This window comes from Agelaius tricolor, unplaced genomic scaffold (assembly GCF_023055355.1).
Source record: "Agelaius tricolor isolate 1412-34295 unplaced genomic scaffold, bAgeTri1.0.p SCAF_15, whole genome shotgun sequence".
NCBI lineage: Eukaryota > Metazoa > Chordata > Aves > Passeriformes > Icteridae > Agelaius > Agelaius tricolor.
In genome coordinates this window covers 12,649,008-12,662,919 of record NW_027269275.1, presented here as the reverse complement: position 1 = coordinate 12,662,919, position 13,912 = coordinate 12,649,008, and the positions used below count along the sequence as shown (strand labels likewise).

The 13,912-nt window shown below is 39.8% G+C and overlaps 1 protein-coding gene across 3 annotated transcripts in view; it reads right to left on the bottom strand.

Moving 5' to 3' along the window:
* The window catches only part of NFATC3 (nuclear factor of activated T cells 3), a 63,862-nt gene that overhangs the window by 14,917 nt on the left and 35,033 nt on the right, over positions 1-13,912 (bottom strand). For 2 of the 3 annotated variants that reach the window (XM_071440424.1, XM_071440422.1), the window contains exons 4-9: positions 11,702-11,901; positions 10,862-11,034; positions 9,969-10,109; positions 8,673-8,728; positions 7,915-8,041; positions 5,081-6,127 (exon numbers count right to left, since the gene is read on the bottom strand). In XM_071440424.1, coding sequence (XP_071296525.1) covers positions 5,081-6,127; positions 7,915-8,041; positions 8,673-8,728; positions 9,969-10,109; positions 10,862-11,034; positions 11,702-11,901 — 1,744 coding nt within the window. The remainder of the gene's footprint in view (positions 1-5,080; positions 6,128-7,914; positions 8,042-8,672; positions 8,729-9,968; positions 10,110-10,861; positions 11,035-11,701; positions 11,902-13,912) is intronic. The other variant, XM_071440425.1, reaches the window with a different exon arrangement.

The window sequence follows — 13,912 nt, the reverse complement described above, 5'->3', positions numbered from 1 at the left end:
GCTGACAACCCCTGATGCAAAACATTTCACCTTTGCTCACTGCTCCACCCTTCAGCTTTTAGACTACTGCTCAGTCTGGATCTTCATTCTGTTCATAACACACACTTCTCAAAGTAGATTTCCATTCTCTTTCAATACATTTCAGGTTCTGCCTTGTCACCTCAACATCTCACTGCAGGATTGCTTTTTACTGCTGCCTCATGCTGCTTGACAATACAGATTTAATAATCAGAATGCTAAGAAAGGAGGAGTTTGAACACAACTTTACTGAACAGTCTCTACTGGTAGAGTTTTCAGAATGCCTTTTAGTGCAGGATTGCTCTGACAGTTCCAGGCACAGGGTAGGTCAGAGTCCTTGGCCTTGCTGGGCCCACTGCAAGGTGCAACATTTCACTGTGTACTCAGGAGACAATAAAAACACCTTGGATTTGAGATGTACATCTGAAGTTTGAGCTGCTCTCCTCCACACTACACCAGACTCCAGCATTCAGTATTTTCTGTGCTTCTGCAGACCTCCAGTGGCAGGATGTTGCCTTAATTAGCACTGATCTGTTAATGAGTAAGTTTTAAATATAGACAGAAATACAAAGTATAGTCCTTCTCCAATACTTTCTTATTACTCACCACTTTGATTCTCCAGAAATTAAGCTGAAGCTACAGTTAAAAAGCTGCCTGCAAAGATGTACAAGTCTCCTAGCCAAGATCAGAATAATCTGAGCTTCTCAGCAAGAGAATTTATAAACTAGAGAGTTATCACAGAACTATTAAAATGAATGAATGCTAACAGCTTAGAGTTCTACATGGAATGTGTCTGACAAAGCAGCCTTATTGCTTTATATACACAAAGTGCTTAGGGGATTTCTGGTTATGATTTATAGTAAATGCACATACTGGATTTTCTAATCTCCAGCTTTATGTAATGGAGATGCAATGAGTAACAAAATATAAGAGGATTAGTAGAAGGTCATCCTGATTTGCTGAATCTAGCCAAACAATACCTTAAAAATGGTTAAATACAGGTGTACATGTTAGAAATCTCATCACTGTAGAAAGCCATGAAATCCAAGGTAAACTCCCTCCTAAACTGCAAATCACAAAAGATGAAATTTGAGATCGACAGTATTGGAACAGCTTTAAACCTAAAACCTGACAGTGGGAATAGGTAAACTACTACATTAGGAGCACTTTTTAAAAACAGAGGGGGTAGATTAATTAAGCCTCATCATATAACCAGACTAAGTCTAACTTTGAGTAGCTTTTCTTTCAAGTGGGGAAGAAACGTTATTAGATGGGTGTGCAGCAGTAGGGATGATGGATATGGGAAAGGGCAGAAATGACCAGCTGCCTGTTTCCTGTCACTTCAGCTGCCTTGTTTGTATCTGTTTGCAGCCCTAAGACTCCACTGGCTGTCCAGGGAAACTTTAACCTAAGGTTTGGTCAGAGGGCTGACTTGCTGAGAGATGCTAAGGGAAAAAAGGTCCAACACACTGAGAGACAGAAAAGGTAGAGGGGACAAATAAAAGTGCATGAAGCAGCTTTACTTAGCTCCAGCCCAAAAGTTTCTGAGCTTGTGCAGCCTGACAACTGCAAAACCTAAGCAGAAAAGAGAACTTTTCAGAATACCTTTGAAGTAGCAGCATACAATACTACTCTGAAATTGTATTATGTTTCAAATATTTTTTATAATGTAATTTGAATTTTGTATCTATGTGACTTCATGCATTTTGATCCCTTGTTTCAAGTGAATTAGGTGCTCCCTGTAGGATGCAAGGAGAGGAAGAGAGGAAATAAAACAAAAAAGCAAATTCAAGGTGGAGATTAGAAAAGTCTAAGGATATCAACAAAGTCCTCCTGGAAAACAAGACAATGAAGAGTCACATAAAGTTCAATATGGGGGGGGGAGAAAGGAAAGAAGCAGGAAGGAAAGGAAGGAAAGGAAAATCCTTTGTCAGAAACATGGGCAGGATCTGTCCTTCCATTGTGTAACCTGTGTTCAACCACAGAGTGAACAGAGCCAGGGAAAGGGCAAAGGAATACAGCAGCATTTCAAAAGGTTCTCCATCTGGTCACTGGCAAACACCTTGGACTCTGCAGGGGAGCTGCAAATGTCTTACACTTTCCAGGAGATGCTGGATCAAGACTAATCCAGATGCTCTTGACTTGAGCACTGATGGATGAAGCAGCTTTGCAGTTCTGTATCATGCAGTGACTGGGAAGGGGTTTGGGTGTTTTTAAGAAAACACCTGAATGTTGGTTGAAGAGGCAGTAAGAGTAATTACTAGGGGTCTTACTTAAATGAATGTATGTAACTAATATGCACACAGTCACATCTGGAGGTGGGGTGGGGATTTCTCAGTTTTGTGGGTTTTTTAATTGGGATTTTAAGAATTTTAAATCCAATTCTGTCAAGATACACAGTAATTCTGTGATTTATTTTATCATGGGGTAGCACTTCCATACTACACTGAAATTTTGTAAAATATTTCTTGAAATATTTTATTTTCTTGGCAAAGAAATAGATACTATGTTAATTTTGAAACAGTATACATTACTTAAAAGAAAGAAGATCATTTATGCTCTCAGAGTTTTTTGTTTATTTTAAGAATACTGATTTAAATATTTAAGGCCAGTAAGCCAAACATGATTTAAAGAATTTTCAACTGCCTTTCCCTTAGTGTTTTGAGAGGTTTATTTGCCTTAATTGGTAACCTTCAAAAACCTATTTTCCAACTAAGTAGAGCTTTCAGGTTTGATGTATTAGTTGGGAGAACATATTGTATCAACACTCATTTTATGTATGTAATTATGTTTGGATTTTTTTCTTTAATTGTTATAACATTATTGTAGAATAGCCTATTTGCTATTTGTGCTTGGCACTATTTGTACAGAAACTAAAATTCAATTATACAAGAAAAAGAAATTTTAGAATTGTTTTTTAAACCAGAGTAATATGTCAGATAAATTATTGAAAAAAGTGTTCTTGTCTAAACATGGGGGTTTTTTTCCCTTAAAGCTGATTAAGCAGAGGAAGTATTCACTCACATTGAGAGAACTGAGCAGCTTTGCTTCTTGTCCCTGTGCCCATCCAGACTCTGGGAACAGCAGGTTTCATGCTCAACATCTGATTTGTATTTGCAGACTGGAAATGCAAACAAGCCCCAAACCCAACCCCAGGAAATCATCGCACGGCAGCACCGTGGAAGGGAAAGGAACTGCTCACAAAGCCAGGGCTGCTGCCAAGGGCAAGTTCAGCACTTAAATCCATGCTCACTTTTCCATACATGAAGTATGTTTAATCAGCAGTCATCAGAACTTTAATTTTCTACAACAATCATTTAAAAAAAGAAGTTAATTAAGCTGTGGCCATTTGACTCCCATGTTCATTGTACTCTGAACCATCAGCAAGTGGCCACGCTTCCAGTGGGGCTCCAACATCTTCTCCTGTGATCCCATGGCTTTGTCAGCACAGAACAAGGCAGTACTTTCAGTGCTAAGCAAAGGAAATAGTATCAAAAAGCAACAAATATTTGTGACATAGAGAAAAAAACTTTTTTACTGTGCATCCATTTTAATTTCTGAACAATAATAAACAAACTGCCAAGATGTTCATAAGTGGTAAACGCTTCTGCTTACTTTGTGAACAGTCTAACTACAGTTATTCAGTTATATTTGACTTGTTTCTACTTTTTTTTGTGGATGTGGAGAGAAGAAGGATGAGAAAAAGGTAGGTTCTAACCTGACACTTCTTGAAACATTAGATTTCCCTCTTGTTCCTCTATACAGAAGTACAAAATGCTATTTTTTTGCTGCATGCTGTTTCATAAAGCCTTGCTTTTCTCCCCTCAGTAAGTCCTTGACAGAATCAGTCTCTTCCTTCCTTTCTAAATAAACTTAAGTTGATTGATAAACAGTGTTTCTAAAAAGAGAGCTTTGTTTAATTAAGGTGGCTATTGAACTGAAAGCTCAACTAGACTGGCTTCTCTCGTTTTCTTCCTACTATGCCATGTCTTTAAAGGCATTTCTTACTAAATTTTATTACTACTGTCTGGAGGTAACAATAGCAAAGCTCAATTTATGCAGGGAGTTGGGACTGACACAGATACTTAACAGATGGCCTACACTTAAGTCTTTATTCTACTGCTGATGCAATTAAGTAATTACCAGGGATGATTAAAAAAACCCTAAACCACAACATTTATTACTACTTTAGAGAAGAGACACTGGCATGATTCCCTTCATCAAAACCAAACACATTTTACACAACTTTTAAGGCCAGGCCTTCTGTTCTTCCAGACTTTATTAGCATGACATATTCTTTAAGTTGCTTTGCATCTACACCTCAAATAGTCTGATGCTTAGGATCTGATATTTTTCTTTTTTCATTTCGTTGGAAAATAACTATTTAATTAATAACTAAATTTTTAAAATTGTCCAAATATTTACAATACAGTCCTTTATAGTCTGGCCTTTAGCCTTATAATGTCCTTGTTCTGTTTATGTTAAACAAGTGAACTTCTCAAAAAGGTAGTCAGAGTGGAGAAAGCAAACAGCCACTGTGAGCAGAGGTGCTGAATGATGACAGTATCTACAGAATGTCTGTGAGGAGACCAAGACGGTGCCAAAACGCATGTGATAGATTATCAAAACACCAGCCTGCCCTTCAAAACTGGGACAGCTCCAAGAAACAAGACTCCAAACTCCATCTATGCAACTTAGATATCGTATTATGAGTCTTACTGAAACATATCAGTGACACAATCAGAAAAGACTTCAAATGACTTTCTTGACTACAAGGTGTCAATGTGTAAGAGTTGATCCTCAAGCCTTGTTTTATGGCAAAACCAAAATCTGTGAGCAAATCAGACTAAAATGCTCAAATTGTATAAACTACAAATTAGCAGCCGACAGAATTAGTTTTAGATGAGTTGTTGCTTTGGGCACAAAAATATGACTCCATGACTGATGATATAACTTTCCTTCTGTGAAGAGCAGTGTGTTCTAAACAAAAAAACCCTCCCACACCCACTTGGTAGTTTAATGCCCATTATAACCCCAGTATTGCAATATTATATCCACTTACCATCATCTAGTGTGATGTCTTGTAGTCCTATGGTTTGAAAATTCAATTCCCGGTCTTCAGGCTCTGGTTTGATGTGCACAGCTGCCCCCTCGGGCGCAAAGGGAGCTGAGTCACAGCCGGGGTGGGGCCCCAGGGGTGACACCGTGCCCAGGGCCCCCAGCGCGGGGCTGGCGGCCTGCGGCGAGTGCTGCCCCGAGCGGCTCCCGGGCGGCGGCGACGGGGCGGGTCCTGAGCTCGGAGATTGGTAAGGCAGAGGCTGGAGCTGGGGGGAAGAGGGGCCGGACAGCGGCGAGTGGCCCAGCGGGTGGGAAGCTGTCGGGGACGGGGAAGAAGCGGCCGCTGGGTTCGGAGAGTGGAACGGGACCTGCTGCAGCTGCGGAGAGGCCTGGCCGAGGGAGCGGCTCATGGCGGAGGGGATGGAGCCCTGCCCCGCGCCCGGGCAGTGGAATCCCATGGACGGCAGCTGAGCAGGCGACTGTCCCGAATGAGCTGCGTTTGCCAGGGGGTGCCCTGCTGGACTTGATGCTGACACAGGACCTGGGTTTGAAGAATGGAACTGCACCGGTGGTAGAGCTTGGCAGCTGAGATTTATCAAATGAGGTACAGCCGCGTCCTGCGGAAATGAAATCGCATCAAATCCTGGGCCGGAGGCAGAGTTCATGGGAAGCCCAGGCTGTCCATTGTACACATCACTAGGCTGCATAGGCTGGTAAGAAGGCCTCACAGGAGGTGCTGACGTTACCTGAAAAGACTGAACCACGGCAGGAGGCAAAACGTGACACTCTTCACTTGGACTGAGGTTTCTGCCCTGCATATGTGGCAGGTGTGGCACTGCCGAGGTCACCATGGCCGTGTAGGGCGGCTGCATGGGACACACGAGGCTCCTGGGTGACGTGGACAGCAGATTGTCATGGGGGTGCCCTTGCTCTGGGGAAGGCAGCTGGGCTCGCATGGAGTGCAGGCCCTGGACGCCGCCCGCGTGCGGCAGGGCCAAGGATGGAACAGCAGACAAATCCACCTCGTCTCTGTGCTCTTGCTTCATTATAACTGGAAAAAGTAAAACAGTTTTACAATTCCAGCCCATCTGTACCCTGTGACAAATACACACTGACTGCTGTTTAACAACCACAATAGCACTGTTAGTGTCATTGCTTCCCTTCTGCTCTGCTTTCACCTTCTTTGTTTCTATACCTGCTACATCAACCCTGCAAAGCCAGAACAACTCTCCCAGCAGGTATTCAAGGGCAAGCATCTCCCCTTCCACCCCATCTTCCTATGCAATGGATGATTATAAAGACATTTGCAACCCAGCCAGAGAAAGTCCAGTTCATCTAAAGGACGTTCTTGTCACCAGAGGGGGGGAGCTGCTGCTGGGCTCCACCGAAAATGGGCAGATGTGAGCTCAGTATCATGCACTAGGAAATGGTGAAGGCAATTTTTAGCAGGCTTCAGGCCTTCCTTAGCCTCTGATCACAAGGGCAGCTGAGCTTTGGCAACACACACCCTAGCTTGAGTAGCGCACTATGTTTTATTTACAGTAGCTCTTTAAGCTCATTCCCCAATTTCAGTGATGGCAGCAACTGTTCTTATAAGAGCTACAAACTGACACACTTTCAGTTACAGGTTTATTTTTTTTTAAACTACTGGTAGGCTCACAACAAGATACTGATCTTAAGTACTAGTAGAAAAATACTAACACTTAAATGCTCATTTACTACTTTATAAAATACAGTTAACTAAATATTACAGTCAAATGAACTGTAATACATATAGAGTGTTTTAAGTGCTTGTGTAATAACAGCTGCAGTTACAATGCAGCTTGCTTCATAAGTAATAACTGTCATTATTTCGTTCTACCATTTAAATAATTTAAATAGAGATATTTCAAACAAAAATATAGATGTGTAACTATCTTAGGAGCTGATATTCTTGAAAAACAGTTGACAAATACCACAGAAATCTGATAACACAGTTAATGTGTACTTGGCATACCAGACACCTCGGTAACACTGCCTAAATTTAAAAAGTAGGTAATTTTAGAGCACAACAAGTGAGCACAGCTTATTTTAAATTGTGTTAACTAATGGAAGTTGGCTTTGTCAGCATTTACAGAAGTTTTAAGAAGTTTATATTAATATCTGTATCTTTAAAGACTCATTCAGATTAAAGACTTCAAGTGCTCCAAGCAGCACCCAAGGGTCCCCAGCATCACTGGCACCTTGGGAATTCTGACTGCTCCAAATGGGCACACAGCTGAAATAAAGCAAGGGGCAGGGCAGGAGCAGGCACTGCATATCTGCTGCAAGCTCTTCCTCACACCAAGTGGGAAGGAACAGGCTGTTTACTATCTCTGCAGTTAATATGTCCTGGTTTTACTTCTGGCTAAGTTACAAGCTGATCTGTCTCAGTAAACTGCAAGGTATCCAGAGTGGGGGAAACACTAATTTGACCTTCCTTGTATCTAAATCTATGGGGGTTTTTTTGACATTTGAGAGTAGAAAAAAATGCACAAATTTCTTCTTCTATGATCTCATTATCCATTGTGTCATCACGATGGTTATTTCAAGAGCACCTTCATCATCATTCTCAAAGAAAAGTAGAATGCAAAAATTATGGTGTAGAAAGTGCAATGAAGAAATAACTAGTTGTAGTCAGAGTGCTGGAGCTTATTACTCTGTATTTCAGCCTTTTAATTAGACAAGCTTTAGTAACTGTTTTACAAACAGTTCAAAGCTAATCCTATGTTCCTGTCAAAGGAACGAGACTGTCTGGAGTATGTTTATCCACTTTAAAAAACAAAATAAAATGTCACTTTTGTATTTTTCATTTGATACCTGGTGTGTAAGTAAAGCGTTGAGATTGGCTTTTTTTCCTCTTGCCATTGCAGAGATAAAACTGCACCTGAACTGCAGCTGTGATGGCTTTGTTATGGTATGGAGGAACTTCAAGTATGATGTTTGCCTATAGGAAAGTTGAAATAAATAAGCTTTACACATTAAAAGCAAATGAAACTTAATTACAGAAAAACTGAAACACTTATGGTAAAACTAAAGCACCCTAAGTTTTTTAAATTGGCAAACTTCATGCACATTACATAGTAAAACAGTAGTACAGGCAAACTTTTATTTGGAGAATTTTATTTTCTTTTAAACACAAGTGCTCTGAAGATAATGCTTTAATTAAATAGACATATCATATAAAGGATGCTTTGCTTATCTGCCAGAGCACAAGAAAACCTTCTAGCAGTTAAAAAGCTGCATTTTGGATCATTAGGCTTTTAAAAAAATTTTAATGCACTGGAAGTAATTTGTCACGTTAGCAAAATTATCTTAAGTTTCCGCTTTTTAATTTTCAAGTTCTTTTTTCATTGCTTTCACAACAAGCATGCTATTTCCAGTTCCTTCAAAGCATCCTCTTAATGGCTACTTTATAGTCTTAAGACAATTTAGAAGTCTCCAATTGTCTGTCTGAATTAGTCAGCGATCTACTTATTTTAATAAATGAAGTCTAAATTTCAGAAAAACAATGAAAATATCAATTTACACATTTAAAAAAAAATAAGCTTTATAAAGTAAGAAAAATTGTTTCTCACCCCTTGACACTTTTCCCTAATTATTTTTCCTTCTACCTCCCACTGAGGTCGTCCATCTGTTGAGAAAAAATTACAAATAATTCAAACAAAAAGCATTTTCCTAACCGTTTAATAATTCATCTTAAAAGTATTTAAATACTTAATATAAAACAGGATTTCTTTTCAGTCACAAAGAGACTGTTAAACTGGCAGACACACATTGTAAACAGAGTAGAGAGATGCTTTAGGAGTCCCAGCAGTACAGCCAGGGCAGTAGCTGCTGTGCAGGACTGTGCACTGCAGCCCAGAGTGCAGGTGCTGCACGGGCAGCTCAGCTGCAGCTCAGCTCTGAGCACTGGCAGGGTACAGAAGGGCTCTCCCCCCGTGTTCTGAAGCCTTCCTGAAGGGTGCTTAAACTGCTGCTGCTGCCACTTGTGCTTATTCAAACAAACTGCTGATGTCTTGGAGGCTGAGTCAGCAGCTGAGATAACCCAGCCCTCCCTGCCCTGCCCTGCCCCGGGTCACGGTGCCCGGGGCTCCCCGCCCTGAACCCACAGACCCCACGGCTGGCACGGTGCCTGTGCCAGAGGGGCAATCACCTGGGCAGGCTCCCTGTGCCCTGACCTGGCATCACCCACACCCTGCACCCTGCACCCGGCTCCCTCTGCCACTGGGTGCTGTTACAGCAGCAGCTCTGCCTCTAACAAAGGTGTTCAGCTTGTGTGGCAGAACACATGATTACATTACATTTTGTATTTGCTAATAAAAACAACACCATTCTAATTTATTCATATACAGAAATAATAAGATGTAGAAGAATTGGACTCGGTTTGTAAATTTTTGTTTTTAATAATTTCTTTTGCTACTGTTTTCCTGAAAGTTCAAATCAGACACTTAAGTCACCAAAATGATAATTTAAACTGTTCAGATTTTATGTTTTATTGTTTTCTAGCTAGCATTTATTTCATTAGCTAAGGAGTCAGTTCCTATGCATTGATTAAATCAGATGTAACATGGCACCAGTGCCAAATACTACATTTCAATTAGATCCCATTTTCACTTTTTCATTTTTTTATAAGAAGGAGCAAATACATGGTATGATCTGTTAACAGCATCTTTCAAATACACACATTCCAAGTTAGTTACCCTCTGACTTCCTGAATCAGAAGGACTCCTCCATTAATAACTGTCAACCAGCACACAGATCAGTGCCCAAATGAACTTTCCAAATACTACTCTAAAAACATCCTTATTTCTTAAAATCAAGCTCGGATATTGAGCTTGGTTTGAAAAAAATCCCAGCAAGACAGTATTTACCTTGTCCTTTTTCAAAAAATATAATTTTGGATTCTGGAAGAAAATTGGATCCTGTCACCACCATTTCATGGCCTCCATTTACTGAGCAGCTGTTGATGCTGTACTTCTCAATCTGAGGAAGTTCTTGTGCAGATCGCTGAGCTTTAGAAATATTAAGGGAATAATTATTATTCACAATTTTAATCATAATGACATTTGTTTTATGAATCTAACTTGAAGAATCAGGGATGAAACTAAAATGACCATCTGTTTACATACACAAAATATATTTGTCTATGATTTATCTTTGATTTTAAAATTATTTTGAAATTACATCATTACGAAAAGAAACACCAAGAAGACATGAATGCCAACAGTTTCTACAGCAAATTCAATTTTTAGTTTAGGAGTCCTGGATTAAAAATTACTTTAGTAGTTTCTACACAAAATAAATTCTAGGAGAAATTCAGATTAAGGTCATGCCTTGATTCCTTAGTGTGAGTATTTAACAAATCAACTCTCTAGAAGTTCAGTTGTTCACTAGATATTACTGTATAGGGAAAGTCATGATACAAACTCTTGTCAATGAAATAGTATCAGCTCTAGAATGAATATTTTCACTGAGATGTATCAGCTGCCTCTGCTCATACACAGGCACTACTGAAGCTGCTGTATGACTGCACTGAGGCTAAAGCCCAAACCCTTGTTTTTCCTCTGAACCTCCAAGCTGTTACTTGGCAAGTACCATCTTTAAGTAAAGATACATTAACATTTGGTAACTGAGTGCTTTACACACAATGCTTTTTACACAATTGCTATACATAATTCTGGCAATAAATATTGTCAGAGTGACACTACTCCTGACACATGCAGAAACCATGAGTATGAAAGATGTACAGTTAGAGCAATCTTACAGCATTCAACAGGTATGGAAGCAGTCTGCAGAGATAAGACTTTTCCACTGGGCTGTGGGATGTGAACACGGAACACGAGGCGCACTCGGGTGTTCTTCCTTCCAATATCTGTCTCTCCTTTCCGCAGCTCTATGTCTGAATTGCGCAGCTTCAAAATACCAGCGCAATCGATACTGGAGATGGGAGAGGATGGACACATGGATCACAAGAGAAATGGAAGAAAAGAAATCAAACTACTGCCAAAGTTCACTCTGTAAGCCTTTCTTTTGTTAAAGAATGAAGCTGTTCTATTTTCTCCCACATGATGGTATTTTAAGGGTTATTTTAAATGTCTGTGATTGAAAGAACGCTTAAGTGTGGAAACAGCAGCAGGTACTGGTGAAACATTTTGTCTTGTAAATGTCCAGCTGCTGCTTTTTTGAACCTTTAAAAGATTATTTGTTATTGCACATTGTTTAACCTCCAAAGTGAGTTATTTAACATAGTAAATGTCATTTACAAGGAGCAAGAGACCACTATTTAGTTCTAGTTTAGAAAGGACTAGAGAACGACAAAGTGTACCCATCAAATCCCAGCTGCTGTTCCACACAGTGATCAATTATTCATATGAGACACACAACCTCAGTCATATAACACATTTGTACAACAGCTTCCCTGCCTCTCTACTCCTTTACTTCTAATTGTTCTCACACTGGCTTGCTTTAAGAGATTTGTCTTCATCATGACCCAGATTTGTGGAAAATACACCGATTTTACAGGACTTTTCTTTCACCTTTGCACAAATGAAGAAAATAAAAACTACACCTAGCAACCAAATGGCTGACTCATGCTGTGAAGTACCTGGCTGACATATTATTTTCAGGAAGAAGTGGAATTTCCAACACTTTGGTGCTGGCAATGATGATCTCCTGGCTGGCAGTGGCCACGGTCTTGCCGGTGATGCGGTGCACCTGGTAGAAGGCGTGGGGCCGCAGGTAGCGATCGTCGGCCGTGCCAATGAACATCTGCAGGTTCACCGGCTTCTCGCTGTAGCCCAGCAGCTGAGGGAGGCACAGGGAATAGAACAGGTCAGGTGACTCCCACTGCACTGTGGGTGCACACTGCAAACACACTACCAGAGTTAAGAGTTAGTAGTATTTCATGACTAACTTCAGAAAACTGAGTACAGGTATCTGTCACCAAACACAAGGACTGGCAACAATTACTGGAATGAATGAATGAATGTCAAAATACCATTATTATTTTTGAACCTCTCAAAGACAATTTTTCTATCTACAGAATTTCTACATCAAAGCTATGCTATGCTATAGGTCTGTTTCTGGTAATGTTTTTAATTACCAATTATCAATTTTACTAAGATGCACCTAGATTCTAGAAATACTAAAAACTTTCAGCTTTTCTACTATGAAATGGAACAGCAACTTTTATTAAACTTAAGAAGTTTTGTGAATGAAAATGTATCAAATTAGGACAAGAAGATTCAATTAATATCTAGACAATCAAGTGTGGTTTATTTTTGGCAAAGAAAATACTTCAAACCCCCAAATTCTGCAAATGTTAATTTACACATCTTCCCATTTCTCAAATACACATCTAACCACCAATGCAGTCAGTTATCATAAAACCACCTGTTGCTTGAGCTAACTGGAGCAATTCTGGTGCAACACTGAAACAGCAGAAAAAAATATGAACTGAAACTAGAAGAAAAAGCCCATTTTATGATAGTACGTGGGTAATTTGTTAAGGAAACAAATGTAAACAACAGTAACACCAGTTTCCTTTAACCCCTGTTATTATAAATCTGAAGCCTACAAAATATTTCTTACAAATCTTTTCCTTCACCTTGCTGCAACTGGCAGATTGATGCCTGCTGTAAGTTATATAATTGCTAAACTGCACTGGAGCAGATTTACGTTTCATTGACTTTGACATCAACTTATGTTCAAATGGGAGGGAGGGACAGACAGTCATTCTTTAAACGTGGTTTTGCCATGTCAATATTTTTGTCTCTAGGGAGAGTTATTTGGTCACACAACAATATTATCCAAGCTCTTTACACAAGTAACACTTAAAAACCAAACAAAACATGTCAATTTAACCTACTTAGAAGAGTAATTTAAGCCAGTAGTCAGCGGCACACAAGCCCAAAGCACACCCACACCCAGCAGTCAGAAGCCCCACTGCTGGTGCAGCACTCCTGGCAGGGAGTTTTATGGACCAAATGAAAGCCTGGTTTCTATATTCAAGGTACAGCTTGGTGTCTATATTCAAGTGGCAGCACCTACCAGGTCTGTCACTTTTATTAGAGCTTTCTCAGTCAAGAATAGAAATTTAGGTTTACACAGAAGTCTGGAAAGACTTTGTTTTGTCAAATATATTATCCCTGGAGTTCTCAGGGAAAAAGAGCTAAATCCAGTTAAAAAACACCAAACCAAACCAAACTATCCCTTCAGCCACTGAATGGAGACAGTCTAGATTGTCACAATTGCTTCCCTTGTAAGTAAATGGTTACAGTAAAGAACCTCCTGTGACAGTCAGTGTACTGACAGGTTTCTCTCCCTTCACTGTCAGAAGTCAACTATAAACTACAGGAACATCAGGACCACAAGGAACTTTCCTCTTGCCATCACAGTGGAGCATAGGGACTGTTACACCAATTAAATATATACACATGCATAAGTTCTTTTTTATGCTTGATGCAGGACTCCAGTGTCTTTCCAAAAGTGTCTTTTTTGTTAAATACCAAACAAACAATTGATTTTTTTAAATTGGTCTAAATTATTTTAGGAGTTTAAAGAAAATTAGGACGCATATTAGTTGAACATTACAGCAGCCATCTTGTCACAAGTTCTCAACACTGTGACTCCACCATCCATTTTCCTCAGAGTTAAAATTAAATCTTAACACAATGGAATACAGCCTAAATGTGACGTTAGTTAAATGTGTTCACTCTAATACTGGGAATTATAAAAATTACAAGCCAGATCTATTCAAAAATTTGACTGACTTCCAAATGCGGTCACTGTGACAAAGCTAATTTCCAATTAAGGC